This window comes from Adelges cooleyi, unplaced genomic scaffold (genome assembly GCF_023614345.1).
Source record: "Adelges cooleyi isolate 19-005CV unplaced genomic scaffold, UGA_ACOO_1.1 ACOO_flye_CR_arks_rails_tigmint_CR_PRNA_21, whole genome shotgun sequence".
Taxonomy (NCBI): domain Eukaryota; kingdom Metazoa; phylum Arthropoda; class Insecta; order Hemiptera; family Adelgidae; genus Adelges; species Adelges cooleyi.
The window spans coordinates 8,017,026-8,034,830 of NW_026095871.1; the positions used below are offsets into that span (position 1 = coordinate 8,017,026).

At 39.3% G+C, this 17,805-nt stretch overlaps 1 protein-coding gene across 1 annotated transcript in view; it reads right to left on the reverse strand.

Annotated features, from left to right (window-relative positions):
* Window positions 1-579: 579 nt before the first annotated feature.
* The window catches only part of LOC126834081 (unconventional myosin-XV), a 44,044-nt gene continuing 26,818 nt past the window's right edge, over window positions 580-17,805 (reverse strand). The window contains exons 5-49 of the mRNA XM_050565727.1: window positions 17,724-17,787; window positions 16,961-17,070; window positions 16,504-16,773; window positions 15,941-16,242; window positions 15,681-15,835; window positions 15,409-15,603; window positions 15,204-15,338; window positions 14,775-15,062; window positions 14,523-14,680; window positions 13,293-13,517; window positions 12,897-13,224; window positions 12,672-12,828; window positions 12,454-12,587; window positions 12,209-12,382; window positions 11,924-12,084; window positions 11,428-11,833; window positions 10,754-10,819; window positions 10,553-10,678; window positions 10,255-10,472; window positions 10,012-10,116; window positions 9,472-9,605; window positions 8,711-9,027; window positions 8,503-8,638; window positions 8,024-8,214; window positions 7,192-7,269; window positions 7,040-7,132; window positions 6,706-6,954; window positions 6,295-6,631; window positions 5,973-6,153; window positions 5,532-5,799; window positions 5,319-5,456; window positions 4,988-5,116; window positions 4,801-4,907; window positions 4,494-4,665; window positions 4,334-4,364; window positions 4,145-4,227; window positions 3,991-4,058; window positions 3,400-3,670; window positions 3,033-3,237; window positions 2,546-2,889; window positions 1,984-2,139; window positions 1,690-1,894; window positions 1,512-1,630; window positions 1,247-1,433; window positions 580-914 (exon numbers count right to left, since the gene is read on the reverse strand). Of these exons, the coding sequence (XP_050421684.1) occupies window positions 895-914; window positions 1,247-1,433; window positions 1,512-1,630; window positions 1,690-1,894; window positions 1,984-2,139; window positions 2,546-2,889; window positions 3,033-3,237; window positions 3,400-3,670; window positions 3,991-4,058; window positions 4,145-4,227; window positions 4,334-4,364; window positions 4,494-4,665; window positions 4,801-4,907; window positions 4,988-5,116; window positions 5,319-5,456; window positions 5,532-5,799; window positions 5,973-6,153; window positions 6,295-6,631; window positions 6,706-6,954; window positions 7,040-7,132; window positions 7,192-7,269; window positions 8,024-8,214; window positions 8,503-8,638; window positions 8,711-9,027; window positions 9,472-9,605; window positions 10,012-10,116; window positions 10,255-10,472; window positions 10,553-10,678; window positions 10,754-10,819; window positions 11,428-11,833; window positions 11,924-12,084; window positions 12,209-12,382; window positions 12,454-12,587; window positions 12,672-12,828; window positions 12,897-13,224; window positions 13,293-13,517; window positions 14,523-14,680; window positions 14,775-15,062; window positions 15,204-15,338; window positions 15,409-15,603; window positions 15,681-15,835; window positions 15,941-16,242; window positions 16,504-16,773; window positions 16,961-17,070; window positions 17,724-17,787 (7,996 nt within the window). The 3' untranslated portion in view covers window positions 580-894. The remainder of the gene's footprint in view (window positions 915-1,246; window positions 1,434-1,511; window positions 1,631-1,689; window positions 1,895-1,983; window positions 2,140-2,545; window positions 2,890-3,032; window positions 3,238-3,399; window positions 3,671-3,990; window positions 4,059-4,144; window positions 4,228-4,333; window positions 4,365-4,493; window positions 4,666-4,800; window positions 4,908-4,987; window positions 5,117-5,318; window positions 5,457-5,531; window positions 5,800-5,972; window positions 6,154-6,294; window positions 6,632-6,705; window positions 6,955-7,039; window positions 7,133-7,191; window positions 7,270-8,023; window positions 8,215-8,502; window positions 8,639-8,710; window positions 9,028-9,471; window positions 9,606-10,011; window positions 10,117-10,254; window positions 10,473-10,552; window positions 10,679-10,753; window positions 10,820-11,427; window positions 11,834-11,923; window positions 12,085-12,208; window positions 12,383-12,453; window positions 12,588-12,671; window positions 12,829-12,896; window positions 13,225-13,292; window positions 13,518-14,522; window positions 14,681-14,774; window positions 15,063-15,203; window positions 15,339-15,408; window positions 15,604-15,680; window positions 15,836-15,940; window positions 16,243-16,503; window positions 16,774-16,960; window positions 17,071-17,723; window positions 17,788-17,805) is intronic.

Sequence of the window (17,805 nt, forward strand, 5' to 3'; positions counted from 1 at the left end):
TTTTATACCAAGTTTTAAATAACAAAAATAAAAATGTTTTTTAAAAATAATAACTACAACGTGGCACTCGTTTTTTGAGAAAAATAGTGTTTTGCGATAAATTTATCACCCTTACAACAGATAGTTTAAACAAATGTATCTATTATTAAAACGGCGCAGCATACTTACTTAGGTTTATTAATAATTTAGTTGTATTTGTAATTTTGACATCGCGTTGAGATTACCTTGACTATCTACGACGTATTTTACATCATTAAGACTAACTACAGTATTATTATAAGTACTCGATATAACCCGGAAACAAAAATAGTAATTATTTATTCCAACACATCTTAACGTACGGCAATTGTGTAAAAGATTGATTATTCTTTTAGAGCGTACGAAACACGCAATTTTCTAATATAGGTGTATAATAAAAAAATAAAAACCATGAAATTGGTTAATATGGCTTAATATGATCGTTTATTATAAATGGTAAAAAAATTAAAAACAACAAATATTCTAATATGTTAATTATATATATAATTTTATCTATTATTGTAACATGAATTTATTTATTAAATAATAATAATAATAATTATATAAAATATTAAACGATTTATAATTTAATACACATTATCTATAAATCAATAATCGTTTAGCCGATTTATAATTTAGTCTGTTCTAACTTTATTTGGCCTATGAATAATAAAATTAATCACACAGAATTATATTTAACTTAATAAATATTATCAACTTTTAGAACCATCAGCGGTCAACGTGGATGTCGTTGTAATGTTTATACTGAAAAATTCCAATCCGAGTTAGATCAGATTAAACTAATGTCTAGGTTTGAGCAAAACTCAAATGTAATAATTTTCTTCTTTTGTAGTGTACACACGTGATCATTTATCATCAATGAACACCAACTTTATCTAAATATAAAAAAAAACAGCAATAAAATAAACAGCAATATGATTATTTAAGTTCCCGATGTATAATCAGAGTTAGACGTTATTCTAATAACATTTCAACAAATCCATATTTTAATACTGAATAAACGTTTTATTAAAGTTTGATGGAAATAATGAAAATAATGAATTTTTAGTAAATTTATAGAAATATTAAATATATTATAGTATATTAGAATTTGATTTGCTGCTATTACATCATACTAAACAACAATTTTCAATGAAATAAAAAACTATCTAACTCTGTATTACTAAATTCCTAGTTTTGCTACAACCATAATATTATATACACTCACGGCGATGCATGGTTATGTATTGTCTGACAAGTCTGGCGATCTCGTGTGCCTGGTCCGTCTGTAATCTGGCCACTCTTTGTTGGAATAAGTTGCCGCACTTAAGTTCCAAGTAAAGTGTAGCTCCTTCGCCGGCTCTGACTTTTCTCGTCGAGATTACTTCGCTAAATGGCACTGTCGATAATGTTTCCTGTGAAACAAAAAACACACACACAAACAAATGAGTAATGCCAATTTGAGTGACGACAATGTAGCGTTTCGGCCTCACGTGGGTAACGATGTGGAGAAAATGGACTCCGGTTTTGTTCAACGCTAAGATTTGTTGATCGCCGCTGCGTTTGACGGCGAAGAAACTGGACCCAAATAGCGGCCATTTACTCAAAATTTCTATAAAATAATAACACATAAAGTACACACGGTTACTAAATCGGCGTAGTTATACATACCTAAAAATTGAGCTTTGGCGTCCACGCTGTGCAGGGTTTCGATTTGCGGCCAATGGGTTTGAACCATTTGCACCCACTGCCCGGGTTTTAGGTCCCGTTGCATGAGCGCGGGTTTGGGCAAAAGGAATTTCGTTTCTTTAAGAGCTGGCGGATGTACCAAGTCGGCCGCGCGGTGGAGCAGCGCTGCTAATCTCGACACTTCAAACTGTGATGGAAAAAAAACCGAACAAAGCGTAAGTATACCTGTAAGCGAACCGAAGTAAAAGAAACGAATTTGTGTTATTCTCAGCGTACCAATAATTCTTGGGGTAATTGCTCGTTGGGCAATACCAAAAGTAGCCCTTCCAAGTAGTCGGGTGCTATTTGATTGAACAACACTTGCACGTAGAGCTGACTGTCCAACCGCAATGGGAAATACCATACGGATCGACAGAATATCAAGTAGAATACCTGGAACAAACGATTTAGCAGCTGATATTATACTGTTACTGTACTATGGCCTATGGTAACATTCAAACTTGTAGCGTTCGGAAATCATAATTTGAAGCCCAATGCACCCAAATGCACCCAATGTAAAGGGTCCCTCTTTCCAGCAGAAAAAAAAACAGTTATTGTAGTTGATCGCGCGTTGACCCATTACGGCACACGTTTTAAGTCAAAGTATTTTTTCTTAGATAAAATATATACGCGGTTAGGTTCGTTTAAAGACTTGTAAGTCTTTTTTTGTAGAAATGAGCCACGAGTTAATTATTATAGAGTCTCCAAATGTCGGTTGTTCGGGAGGAAACCGGAGGTTAGCGTTGCTCGTGCGATCGTCGATTCAAACGACATTTTTCCTTCATGCTAAACCGTTTACCTGTTGGTTTTTGTGCAGTTCAGTGGTCACGTCCAAAATGTATTCGTCCGCGGCCAGCGGCATGGTAAAAGCGTCGCCTTCCACGATGCAGTAGAGCGAGAACTCTTCCATTTCCAACGGGTCGTTGACGTTGATCAGCGAACACATGCCCGCAATGACGTCGGCAACGACGGTCGTGGATTTGGTGTTCACGACGGTCTCGCTTCCTCCCGGCAACCGGTAGAGTTGCCTCTTGGAGTTACGACCGGCCGACACGGCGGTGACTTCTTCGACGCTGGGCACGTTCTTCCTGCCGCCGTACCGCAACGTTTTCCGTAGATTCTGCAAGCACACGTTGGCGGTTCCTGCGGCAACGAGACGGGGGTTCGGTTACAGAGCGTGATTACATATTACCGAACCGTGTCTCGCGAGAGAACGGTACTGCGCCGCCACCGCCGCCGTTCTCTCGCGAGACAGCGAGTGTAGTGTATGTACAACCGGTCATTACCGTGGAAAGCTCTACGCTTGTCGTACGCGGCCGTTTCCAGATACTTGAGCAGGTACGGCCTGAGGTTCTCCGAGCACGTGAAGTAGGCGGCGACAATGCTGAGCAGCCGCCATCCCCGCTGGCAGCTTTCCGTCTTGTTGTTGGTCGTTTGCTTCATCAACTGACAGTACACCTCGTCTCTCAGGCTTTCGAATTTATGGCAATGCTGAAAAAAAAAACACATTGAACTGTTATTTATCTTGGCTACTGAAAATTGTTACACTTTTTTAATCCAACCATGCAATATTATTCGCAATTTGAAAAAAAAATTGGACTTAATCGATTTGGCATCTGAGCGCCCCCCCTGATATGATTAACGAACAATTACCATGAGAATTGTGTAAACGCATTTGACTTCGGTGAACTCCGGCGTCGTAGGCAAATCGCCCATGTACCGCATGATACACTCGAAACACTCGATCGCCAACATGTCCAACTCCGGATCTAGTATGAGCAGCGACTCGGATAACGGCGCGTTTGTGTATTTGACCATTTCGAATTGCTCTTTCCAAGTCCAGTCGTCGCTCTTCTTTTTCGAGTTTTGCAAAATTTTTAAAGACCCGTTTATTTCGCCGTTGGCCGATTTTAGCATATCGAACCTACACAACAACAAACGGATGGCCATAGTAATGATTATTATTGTTAAGTACACTAGTTATTATTGCGCATAAAAAGGGGATTCACCGGGCAATATTGTCTCTTGGGATACAATACAATATTTTGTTTTAAATATTTTCCCTAACGTTTTGTTTATTTATATTAAAACCGACATTACAACAAAACACGATGGTTTTAATTACAAAATATAATTTGATATCACTCAGGCAATAGAAAATGTGTACAGACGTAATTAAAAAAAAAAATAATGTATACAACAATGACATGTTCCAAGAAATATAATCATTTTTTTGTTACTCACTTTTCAGAACTATGTCTAAAATTGTACATGGCGAATTGGAGCAACGAATGTTTACCATCGTCAGCCGCCTATAAACGGAATATAATTTATCGTTAGTCGTAAGCAATAATAAAAATTACTATAAAATAAGCAATTAAACACAACGCTGTCTTACATAATGCATTGGTGGCGGTGAGTCGTCGTGGGGCTTATAAGGCGCCGACGATTTTGAATACTTGGGGTTTGTTTGTTGCCATCCTGAAACGATAAAAAAACCATAATACATCAACACGGCAATTTACATAATTTCAAGGCAATAATTAATTTCACAAGTTAAGTTTAGGTACAGGGAGACGAATTTTACCTTTGTGTTCGGTGGCACGTATTTTCTCGTCCTAAAATAAAAATGAAAAAAAAAACAATATTTTAAATATTCCGTTAAGTTATTGTCGTTAACGTATATTTTTTAACCTTCGGGTCGAACAAATTTAAATAAAAATAAAATCAACGTCACCAATTATTACCATTTGGCGGGGAAGTCGGCCAAGCGGCGCTGCATCTTTCAAAAACGAACTGATCATCGAATGAATTTGCCTGGATCTATTCGAGTGGAATGGAATCGTTTCTCCCGACATTACTGTTAATTGAACCGATCCTCCAGCTTTGCCCATCGAAACGTCGGCTATGTCTTCAAAGCTGAAACGTGGAAATGACAAGATAAAATGGGTAAAAAACAATATATATATTACAGTGTATGTTAACGCAAGACGTGCGGACACAATTGTGTCACATATGAATAATATTATGACACTTTTTACAGTATACACTTACGTTAATGTTTGTAAGATCTGATATTGTTGGTGTTCGTCTTTGCGCAACAAATGAAGGCCTCCGTGAGTAATGGCCAGACATTCTACTTCTCTGTGTTGATATCCACACTACACACAACAGAAACGTTTAACGATTATTGTGGAAAGAGTTATTTTTATTCCTAACGACTCTCTTAGTCAAAACTCACCGAAACCGGAAATATCCTTGCAAAGTACAACGGCCATTGACGGGCCAATTCCACAATCGACCGTTTAGTACTGGCTTTGTGGTGTCCCGTTTGCATATTGCTAGCAGTCACTCCGAACCTATCCAAAAGCTAACCAACACATAATGGTGTGAGTTAATCAACGTTTTAGCAGTTGTCATCCGAGTATTATGCTTACTCGGAATACTACTTTTGGCCAAAGATTGCATAAAATATTAAAAGAAATAACTTTATCACGGTAAATGTTAATCGTGATGAACGAGTCATTTTTCGGTTTGTTAACATTACTAATCATAATAATATCTATACTTACGTCCAACATCTCTTCCCGTTCGTCAGAGGATATTCTTGCGTGTACCGAATGGAATTTGTTGAACATGTCGGCGACCACTTGGCAAAATATCAAGTGCAAAACTAACGGATTGGACATGGTTTCTTTGGGCGTGAAGACCTTTAAAAACAAAACAAACCACGCGTTCAATATGGATTTTCGGGGTGGAAAACCCATTTTAATGTAGAGACTCGCCTCTTTTCGGATGTTAAGTTTCCAAGGCACGCGGTTATAAGTGAAAAAGGCGTTGGCCGGTGACTGCAATAGTTTCGTGGTCTGCGCATCTTCTTGATGAAGAGGCGATTGTATCCTGTGTTCTGGTCGACCGTTTAACTCTGGAGTCTTTTCGGTTTCGTGTAGGTCGTTGAAATTGTTCGGTCCCGCATTCCGGAACATGTTGTTCTGGTCGTATTCCCGGGTCACTGGTTGAATGGGAGCCGGCGGGCTGATACTATTCTTTTTCCTGATAAACAAAATAATTATTTTTAAAAAAAACACATAATGCTTCAAAGTAAGTATGCGTATTCGAAATTAACAATTACAAATAAGAACTTCAATAATAGTCATTAAATTACTGTCTACTCCTGCATATGGTATAAAACTTGTTTCAACTACTAGTACTGTTGTATGACTCACATATTTTGATTATAGAAACTATTAGATCTAGATGGAGTTATCGGCGGCGGAGGTAGTCTCCATCCTGAACTTTCGATTCGCTCTACTTGACTGCGTATGACGTTGTTCGGTTGTATGTCGGATGTGTCTTCTTTGACCACGCTTTGAGAGTCGACACTGTCTGCACTACCCCATCTTCCAGCTACAAATGACACATTATAATAGGTATTGCTGACAAAAAATATTTTCATTCCTCTAGATCATCCTACGAATCGAGTCGCCAAACAAGGACTTGATTCCAGACCTTGAAGTAATCAAATCGCGTATTGAATACAGGACTTACCGAGTTGTTGTTGTAAAAGCAATCGTCTATCGGTGTCCAGTTTTCCGGTGGGTGGAGCAGGCATGTTGTTCATGGCTTGAGGCCTAGGTTTGCTCGTTGAAGATCTCAGACTATGATTAGCTGTTACCATTTCCAATTTATGTTTCATTTCATTGCTGATTCGCAGCTTTCCGACACTTCCCGGACTAGGCCTTGACGCCCCTACTTCCAAGGACTTGTACGATGATCTATGCACTTCCGGTTGTTCTTTGGGAGTAGATTGCTTAGGCATTTCCGGCTGTTGTATTTCATATTCCTCCCATTCCACACCGTTTAGATCGCCGTCCTGACTCGAGTCCTAAAATTGCAACATACGAGATTTGTCAAATAGCGAGTAGAAAAATTGAATTTTCTAAAAAACGAACAACCCACTTGTGATTGCTTATGTCTTTGTTGATTTTGTTGTTTGGACATTTTGAACTGCAAGAAACTCTGATGAGTGGGAAACCCGTTCATGTCACCTGGCACGCCGTTACTCGTCCCATCGCTCGGGGGTGGCCATCTCCACTTGCCGATTCTCACGGTCTTAGCTCGACCATAAGGGTCCATAAACGGTCTGACTTCACTGGGGTCGCATAAATCTGGCGGCGGTGGCATTGGTGGCGGCGGTGGCACCAGGCCCTAAACGAGTTTTTAATTGTAGTACACAACGCGTGTCGGTATCACTTTAAGGAACATATTTCTTTAAAAATCCCCTCAACTTTACCTTGCCTACGTTAGAATCCATGGACGATTTTCTACTCTTGAGTTCACTTAATACATTTGTAAAAGTAGAATGTGGCGATCCCGCCCTAAGACCCTGAAAAGCACACTGTTTTTACAAACCCTTCTGAATTCATTGCGAATTTAAGCACTTACTTGAGATTTATTGGTGGGCGTAGACTTATGTTTGGGAGGCGAATTGTTCCATACACCCGAAGTGTTTTCTGGACCAACCTAGAAAATAATGTTAAACACAAAATGTCAGGTTTTAGTAGAATAATTACCGTGTTCCGACAACTGTTGACCCATAATATATTAATAGTTGAACATAAATTATGCACAGCTATGAATATTGTATACTATAATACCTATTCGTATTAATTTGGTAGGTATGCTTTGTTTTGAACAATTTACTGAACGGGGTACATTTTCATCCGAATGGAATATCAAACTAGTATTGCTATTATATTTTACCTACACTGATAGGAACATGCAAAGTTAATCATGCAACTTGAACGCGTGAAAATGTTACTGTACCAACTCATTCGAAATAAATTAAACTCCAGTTGTATAATTACTGTCGGTATGCAAATATCTTTACTGTTTCCGCTGTGTATGTTATATTTTAGTTAAAAGTCAAAAGTGAAACGCCAAACGGAACTAGAAGAGTCATTGTTACGTTTCCGTATTGTTTCACAATTATTTTAATTGTTTCTTTTTTTTTTAAAAATATGTATTATTACAAATGATAATGAGAGTAGTAAATAATAAAAGAGTTCCACACTTCAAACTGTGTTACGGTTTGGATTTTTTTGCTCGATTACGTTTTTTGCTTTTCCAGCTGGCGTCGAGTCGAGATCCAAGTTAATGGCAATTTTTTTTTATCCGAGTTGATGTACCTAACTTTTTTACTATGTTCTATAATGCGAATGCGGTTTAATCGATCGGGTGTGTATTCTAAATGGTATGGATAACAGTTGTGACGTACCGGCGGCAAGAGTTGCTGCTGTTGTAGTAGCTGATGGAGAGCTTGGTTCTGCGCCAGTATTTGTTGCTGTATCTGTATGTTTTGCGCCATGGCCGACTGCAAGAACGCCTGGTGGAGGTTGGCTTGGTACGCGAGCATGCTATCGCTGGAACCGTTACTGGCATTGGACGAATTGGCCGGCACGCTGAGACCTGCGAACAACGTCAAATCGAATCCCATTTGAAAAATATTTGTCAGCTGAACAGCAAATAGTAAACAGGCATCCGACGAGCGTGTCACGATAAACGGTGTGGTGTGAGTACGGCGCCGGGCCAATGACTGGCGGAGCGCGGCAGGAAATGAACTAGGAAAAAAACTGGAGCGCTCATTGTGTCATGTGAACGCTCTCATCCATTGTTTTTGCAACCGTGTTACTGTTATTGTTTTAATACAGCATGCGGATGCCTGGATAGCTGGTATATATATACATGTATACTCACTGTTGGGCGAGTTGAACATCTGCGGGTTCATCGCGGGCATGAGCAGCGACGGCGGCGAGAGGATGGGCAAAACCGGTGGCGAACCAATCAGCGGCGACATGCCGAACGAAGCGTTTCCGGACTGGCCGGTACCGTTCTGCGGATCAATACATTAGGAAGTCACGCACGGTACAAGCGCCACAGGGTGAAATTATTATAATATGTGTACCTGTTGTTGAGACGCCACTCCTCGACCGCCGCCTTTGATCGTCTTGGCGAACAGGCCGAGGTCCAGTGCGAAGAGCTCGCAGTCGTCCGACGACACGGCATGATTCGGTCGCTTTTCGCCTTTGACGGTCTTGGCGAATTCCCGGGGATCTAACGATTCGCCGTCAATCGATTTGTTGCTCTTCGACGAACCCTTGATGGAAGCTGCCAGCGACCTGGCGTCGGACAACTGATCTAGGACGGGGTTGAAAAGGTCGTCTAGGAATTGGTCCACGTCGGACGCTTGAGACGGCACGCGAACACGTCTTACGTGCGAGGCTAATAGATCAACATAAAAACAATTAAACGGCTGCGAGAACCTGACGAGTACACTTTGAAAACAAACACACGACTGATGATATTAATAACACGCCATAAATGACTGTTAGAATACTAGGTTAGAGCGTAAGCGTAGGCGGCTCACGCGATGGTGGGAAACTTTATAATATATTGTACTCCGACAAAAACGTCAGAAATATGAGTACAATTGTACATTTTACCAAATTAATTGTGTTCGGAAACATGGAAATAAAAAATATGATCCAAATTACAGTGCACGAAAACTACTTATTTTCAAGCGTTTTCCTCGGAGAGGTTTTCTCGCATTAAAATATTATGCGTCATACGACTCTGACGTTCCCATCGAGACGACGGTTAATTATTTCTATCAATTAAAAAGTAATTTAATCTTGGAACGCTTCGCAAAGTCTTTTAAAATTTTACCCAACGACGGCGCTTCGCTGGTGTCTGACATGGCGCAGCTTCTCGCTTCGGACTTGTCTGAATTATGTTTGTTATCCATTTGCGATTTTATAGAATGAGAGCCACGCTTGCCCGCGTACTGAGACTTGATAAACCTGCAATTAAAAACAAAATTATGAGCACACCGGTTCGGCGCTATTTTTGCAAAAAAAAAAATATTGAACGCGTTAATCTTGCCAAAAACACCAACTCGTGTAAACTAAAAAAACGCGCAGTTCCTCGTTAAAAAAAGGTTTGTTTTTTTAAATATTGTACCACGCAACGAAACGGCGCAACAATAGGTTGTGAAAAATGTTTTGCGGATTCGGTAGCCTTTTTGTTTTATGGTATGCGTTTATCTTGGCAATTTCAACAACGAGTAGCAGTGCTAATCGCCAACGGTTCAGACGAGTGTAAAAACAACAACACGATATTCAATTATTTGTGTACAGTTGTGGCCTTTTGTTAGAAAATATAAAATATGAACGCCGCTCGTTGTGTATTGTCAAAATAATATATTACCTCGGATGACCCTTGATGTAAGACCCTTTGTCGTCTTCGCTTCTTGCGTTGATGTCGGGATACTCAAAATCCATTTGACTGTGTGACAAAACGTCCGAAGAAGCTCTGTAAAAATATGAAAGGTTATCAATTGTTCATTAATTGTCGTATCGATTAGTTTTTAAAACCATTGCTAAATATTAGCACATTACATCGTGATAGGTACTTAAAGGAATTGTCCTATCCCGTGGTTACAACACATACCCGTTATAGTGTCTGGTGTCGCCCCTTTGGCTGACCGACTCCAAGTTGTCGTCGTCGACGGATTTGGCTATGTCATCGTCGTCGTCGTCGTCGTCTTCGCTGTCGGTATCTTTTTCGGTTTCTTGTATTCGCTCCATCGACATGTACCGTTCGTTGAGCTTACTGTGAGACAAACCCAACGAGTCAAGTTTTTTCGGTGAAATCACCGGTTGTGGCACCTGCAAGCAAAAAAAAAAACGTTTGTACACCACATGCTTTAGTTGTTGTCGTTGAAATTTACCGCATTCGTGCGACTTACAGGCGATATCAGATTGTCCAGGCTTCTGGATCGACTTGTTTTTTCAAAGTACCGATCGTTCAATGCCGACTGCCGGGACAATCCGATTTCGGCACTATGATCACGAGACACCGATCGGACCTTTTGCTGTGATGAAGAAAACGATGGTAAGAAACGCTCAAACAGTTGCATCAAAATATAATTAAATATATTTGAACTTACGGATTTTGTTGCTGGCGGTTGCGGTGGAGGAACGGTTGGTCTGCGATTTACGGCGACCGACTCGACCTATGAAAGTACAGTTGGTTTTATCGCAATATTAAAAAATTATATATAGTTTAAGTTAACTGTTATGTAAATGCAAATATCGCAAAAGACAATGTCAAACATTTGGTCAAACTGATAGTTCAAATGTAACAATATAATATTTTATATACTACTCTATAACTGGCTTCACTTACATTATCAAAAAAAACATGTCGATTATCGTTAACTTTGAAAAAAATCAAAAGTGTATACGAGTAAATACAATTTTAACTAAGCTTGTATAACATTATAAACTAAAACTTTTACGTACAAAAACAAATTTATTACATTTTTTTTATCTTTTAACACACCAAACGATTGTTTAAATATTGCCAAATATGTTTGAAACCGATTAGACTACCATAATAGACTGTCAAAAAATAAAAACATCACAAACCTTATTACAATAGAGGTAACTTAAATTTCATTTTTTTTTTAGTGCAGTTTTTAGATTTAAGTTTAAAAAAAAACCCAAAACAATAATAAGATTATATTATTTATAAACACAATATTCTTTTGTATTGAATTTTATTGATTTGTAATATTTGTATTATTATATTATATTTATATAGGTTATAATTTATATTCACCTTTGAAACCGGAACGATTGGCGATGGCTGTGGCGACACATGTGTCGGTTTGCCGGGGAAACCTGGTGGCATTTCCACTTCAGATATGGCGTCAAACACGTAATCGAATCCGTTTCGTTGGTCGTTATCCAAAGCCACAGTCCATCCATTGCATTCGGCTATGCCTCGTTCGGCCAACAGGGCTGAAGCGACCGAATGGCATCTAGTCCACGACTCCACGCCGGCTGTCATCGTTTCCCCGTCCGGCATGGAAAACTCCAGTGCTGTATTGAACCGCTTCCGGTTGGCTCTCCACTCCAACAGACAAGGGGGCGAGGACCTGGCCGGGGGGGTGCAAGTATGGCCGGACAGCAATTTTCTCTGGCACACGCTTTTGTAGCCGTCGTAACCGTGGTCAGAAACGTACCTTCGAGTCGTAAATGCAAGGAAGTGCGCAATTAGTAAAAGCAATTACCACGGCCGTTTCGTCCAAGACGGCATTTGCGGTCGTACTCACTTCAATAGGTATTTGTACAAAGGCCCGGTAGGAGGAAACGCCGATAGACAACTGGCCATCAATAGCCAACCTCTCTCGTTATTAGCTTCCACGTCGTTACGCCACGTTTGATTCACTAATTGGCATAGGATTTCATCTCGAAGCCTTTCATTTGTTAAGCCCTAAGTAAAAAATGTAACGACATCCGTTAATGAGAATATGGACGGCCGGAGAATCGCATAACGGACGAGTTGAAAAGGAAAAAAAACACTTTTGATATATTTAATATTAAAAAAATATACATACTTTGTGAATGATGTAGTCCGCGAGTGCTTGTTCCCGTTTGGCCGACAACGATTCGTCGTTCATGAATCGAAGGATCAATTTGAAAATGGCTATAGAGTCCATATAATCTGCGTCCTTGCTTTTATGGAGGAAAGGAGTTTTTATGGGTTCTCTTTTCATGCCCCAAACGTGCGACTGTGCGAACAAAATAAAAATTGTTTGTATTAGACATTTTCTTCGGATAGACGTGCACAACTATTCCATACTTTAAAATATATATTCGTGAACTTCGAAAATGCATGCTGGTCAATGTCCGACGGTAACGTATATTGTTCTGGTATTTCGACGATGGGACCGACTACTTTCACCAGTTGTCTCTCGTTATGCGCCGCTTGCCATTCTGCAATAAAAAAAAAAAACAAGTTTAATTTTAACATAATAAAATAGCTAACTATGTCGATACATTTAATAAGCCGTTTCTTACCGTCGACTTTGTTGAAAATCACTGCAAGTTCTGCCGGAATGTCCAAAACGTTGAGGTTGGTCACCGCGTGAGGTCTGGCGCTTCGATCTTGTTCTTCTTTTTGCGCTTTCGCTTTGGCTCGCTCCTTGGCCAAATCTGCTTTTTTCTTCATTTCCTCCTATCGCCGTTTTTATATAAGTACATATAGTTTATGTCCAAACATCAAGCAAGCGCATCAGTACTCACCTTTAACTGATTGTACCGTTTCCTTTGTCGCCGTCCTCTGAACGTGGCTTGCGCTTTGACCACGCCTCGTTTCAACGTCTCGTACCGTCTTCTCTGCATCCAACCGCGCACCGAAGCCTGCAACTTGATGGCACTGTGGCGCTTGGTCGTGTACCTGGTCCGAGCCAAAAATCCTCTGACGTTCCTCTGAAGAGTTATCGCGGCCGTGTTGAGTATGGCCGCCCTTTCGCGTTCCAAGTACCGTTCGAGGTTCTCGCGCAAGAAAACCCGACTGGTGCCCAGTTGATACTCTTCGGAATGGTTTTCCAGTATGGCCTGACAGATTTCCCTGCGGTCGAGAACAGATATAGAAAATAAGAAAATACTCGAGGCCACGACGGTGATTCGTTTCCTAACCTGTTCGGGGTGCCCTTGGGCGGTAGCTTTCGCTTCCGGACCAGCACGCGGTACCTGTCCACGAACTCGCTGAACTTCATGCGGACCGGATAACCCAGCTTACGGATTTTGATCGTTTCCAACATTCCGGAGTACCTCAGCTGTTCCAAAACGGTTGGCATGTCGAATTTCATCGAGACTTTCTCGCAATTGGGTTTGATGCAGCGAACGAACCACGGATGACATCTAGAACACATTAGTTTGACAGTTGAAAAAACGTAAACTCAATTCAATGACAGAAGAAGTTTAGCTGATAAAATATTTGTTAATAATAACATATGGGTTTATGCAAAAACGCATTTCGAGTAAGTTGAAAAAGAAGCTTTTTATCGCCGACCATGTAATACGTTTTGGCAATTCAAACCCTCTAAAGGGAAGTTTATTTCTAAATAAAATAAGAAATAGGACCTGTTATCAATTGTTAAAGCATGAGGTTAAGCGATATAGTCGATTTCAATACTTTCTCAAAGAATTTTCCTTGACAATAATTTATTATATAGGATAATTCAAATTTCAAATTGAAGTCATTTTTTTCTATAAAATAGTTTTAGCTAAGAAAATTTCAAATAAAATCCTTATTACTCGTATATTTAATAATCATAACCCTTATAAATATTTAAACCATTTAAACATATCATTTTAAAGGATAATATTAATAGAGGCGAGTTAAACAAATAATTAGCAACCTATGAAATAGATTCATCTATGAAAAGCAGAATGATATAATTTAAAAAATGATTGCTCGATAACCAGTCTTGGACAAATACTTCTTAAGTCGTTAGCATGTAAAGGTTGCACACACTTCTTTCCTCGTCACAACATTAAATGCTAACAGCTCAATAAGTATTTATTCAAAACTGGTTATAGCTCAATCGTTATTTTCATTGTAATATTCTGTTTTTAATTAGTAATTAGAGTATGTATATAACTGTTTAAATATTAACAAGTAACCTTTAAGGTAATCAATTTTTACAAAACATTAAATATAATTTTTTATCATTAAATTTAATGAGGATTTTATTGGACACTTTCGCGGTTTACATAGTTATTTCATCGGCAAAATCACTGTAACATAAAAAGTATTATTTATTATATTGTGGGTGAAAAAAGTTTATTATTTTAATTTAACACATTGGACTCTGTTGTTCGTAAATTAACTTTCAAAACATTATTGGCCAAATATCGAATTACCCTGCTATAGACTCGAGGAGTTGTTGCAAAGAGTCGTGGAACCTTGCTGCTACGGTAGGCGTTCTTGGTTTCATGGTGACAAATCTTCCGTTGGCTTTATTCAGCGTTTTCGATGCTTCAAAAGTGTTGCGCAACGAGCTGAACATCTTGCTCAACATCTGAAAGTGTACATATTGTTATCAATTTAATATAATATGGCAAGTTAAAAATCAAGTCACAAAAAACCCTATCGAAGAAACCATAAACACATACCGGCAAGGAGCTGGATATCAAAAGTTGCACGACGTCCGGCCTTAGGGTGTCGCGGTTCTTGTCTAAAAATCCGTCCACGTTGTACCACACGGGACCAGCGTAATGGCGCACTCCGAATTCCGGTCCGTTTAACCTAGGCCTCGAGTAGAGTTCGTTTAGGGCGTGATTGTAATGGCATTTTTCTAAAAACGACAAGTCCGTGGCTCGCGGGAAATTCGATTCGTCGTCCAACAGGTGCAGTATGCCAACAGGTTTCTTGGACAACAGCTGGATCACGGGTAAGTTATCCTGCAAAACGAATAAAAAAGACATTAGACTAACTAAACTGGATAGGATTTCCTCTCGACACAACCAAATGCAACAAGGTAACCCCTACTGTGGTCAAATTCATTTTATTCGACATCCAGAGTTTAATAAATAACCACTCACGTTGTACGCGATGTTCTGCCATTGGATTTTTTCCTTGGCATACTCTTGTTGTTCCAATTTGAATATGTGCTTGTTGAAGTAAACTTGTAAGTTTTCGTTGGCGTAGTTAATGCACAGTTGTTCGAAACTATTTTCCTATTGCAAAAACAATACAAACATTTGGTAAACTGACAATAATTAGTCGGGTTGATTTGTTGTCACTTACCTTGAAGTCCTCGAAACCGAATATATCAAGAATCGATATGGCTGTAGTCTTTTTAGTCCCCTTGTACACGATATGGTTGATCCTCGCCACTAGCCACGTGAAAAGAGAACTGTACAACGCTTTGGCAAACGCGTCCCTCGCGTCCAAGGCTTGGTCGATGTTCAAAGCCGTTAGAACTCGTTCGTTGCGCGCTTCCTACAAGAAGACAACAACAGCCACGGTAAAAAATAAAACCGAAATTTATCAAGTCAATAATATAAATTACAACGAACCGTGGTTTTAGTGGTAAGAGCTTCTTTAATGCCTTCGACGTCCAATCGAAGCAAGTGTCCCGTCCACCGGATTTCTGCGTCCGACCCGATTTCCACTCCTTCTTGGCCGTGCTTAAGTTGTTTACGATGGAAGTACACATTTCCCAGATGTAAAACTACACAAACAATTTGAAGAAAAAAAAACGTTTGTTAAAACACTAGAGAGATATTCCATTAAACCCGATGGTCTCTCTAAATAAGCATTAAAAAACAGTCCTTACCCGAAGCCAATATTCGGAATATGGTGTCCTGTTCTTCAGAAGTGAATCCTAACACTTGCATAGCAGACATAAGCGATTGAAAGTCTTCTCCGTCGTATTTGCCGTCGATCTCGCAGTTGCCTCCTTGGTTCAAGTAGAAGTATTTGTCAGCCGACAGCAAACCGTACTTGAGTTTGTCCTCTTCGGCGAGACCCGCCAGCAATTCATAAAACACATGGTAGTTTCGTTCTTCCGGTGCTTGTGTAACGATACGTGACTTTTCTAAAAGGTATTCAGTCACTTTGGCACCCAAAATGACTCCTCTGAAACGCGTTACCAAATTACATTGTCAAGCGGTAATAGTTGTAGTGTGAGAAAGACAAATTATTCAAATATTTAATGGATATGTGCGTAAGACTGTATTCGGACTTTTAGGCGCATATTTTGTGGTTGAAGTCTGAAAATTAGACTTGGTGGATCAAGGGTGTGTTCATTAAGTATTAAACAAATTGTCTATAACTTCCAAACCAAGTACTGCTAAATTTCAACGGAAAGCTAAAAACCCGAAGGCCCGCATTACTTACTGTTTAAAATGTACTTCCAAAAACTTTCCGAATCTAGACGAGTTATCGTTGCGCACGGTCTTGGAATTCCCGAAACTTTCCAACAACGGGGAAGCTTCCAAGATTTGCTCGGTTATGAGGTTGGACGGCGATTTGTTGACGGCAGCAAGGTACTGCATGATTAGCTTGGTCGACTCCGTCTTGCCGGAACCCGATTCGCCGGATATGACTACCACTTGATTGCCTCGGGGAAGCATGCCGTAAGCCGCAGAACCGACGGCGAATAAGTGACTGTAAAAGTAAAAAAAAAAAATTACAAGAATTGCGAAATTGAGATGTGTAGTTTGGGGTAGTTTTGAAAAAATATAGTATTGCCACGATGGCAGAATAAAAAAAAACGCCCTTAGAATTTTATATTTTTCATTTAGTCACAAACAGCTGAAGGCTGAATGGAAATTCACTAGATAAGTGCACTCACGGTGGTAATGTGCCCAGGATTTGGCCCTCGTATTTTTTCACCATGTCTAAGCCGTACATGTCGTACATCTTATAAGGATTCACGGCCACCAGTATGCTTCCGGTATAAGTCTGCAACAATAAAAAACGATAAAATAATATGTAGTCGACGTTTTACACGATATGCAGTCGAGTCGAACGTTGTCAAAGAAGCAATCACGGTTAACCGACCCATTAGACAACAGTGTTTTTAGATTTCAACTGAAATATACAATATGTGTCAAAAAGCAAACCAGTAAAATCAAAAAACCTCATTATTGATATGCCTTTGCGTCACAAGTATAATTAAAACACAAGAACTCCAAACAGTAATAATAATTATCAACAGATAAGAAGTTTCAAATATCAAAGATTTTTTATAACCTCAATTTTTTTTATCATACAAATTGATTAGATCTTAGAGCCTCTATTCTCTGGATACGCCTATACTTGATCGACTTAAACCATTTTGAATTATATGAGACTATAATATTTGTATCATGTATCCAGTTAACATGAGAAGCGAAATAGAAAAAAGAGACGTACCAACCAGACTGTCCTTTTTATATTAAATTAATTTAACCGTACTACCGTTTACAGAGCTTTCATGTAAAATGTTTAAATGGTGTTAAAATGCAAATTTAAAATTAGCATAAAGTTAATAATCAAGTTTCAAAAACGAGGAAAACCCTTTTACTCAACATCGTTTTTTATTACTACTTTTATTAATATAAAAACATACGTACATATATGAGTTCTTTATCATAACGAATTTTCAAATTCCACAGTAACGACGCTTCGTTTAGGTCTCTGTAAATTGTAATTAGT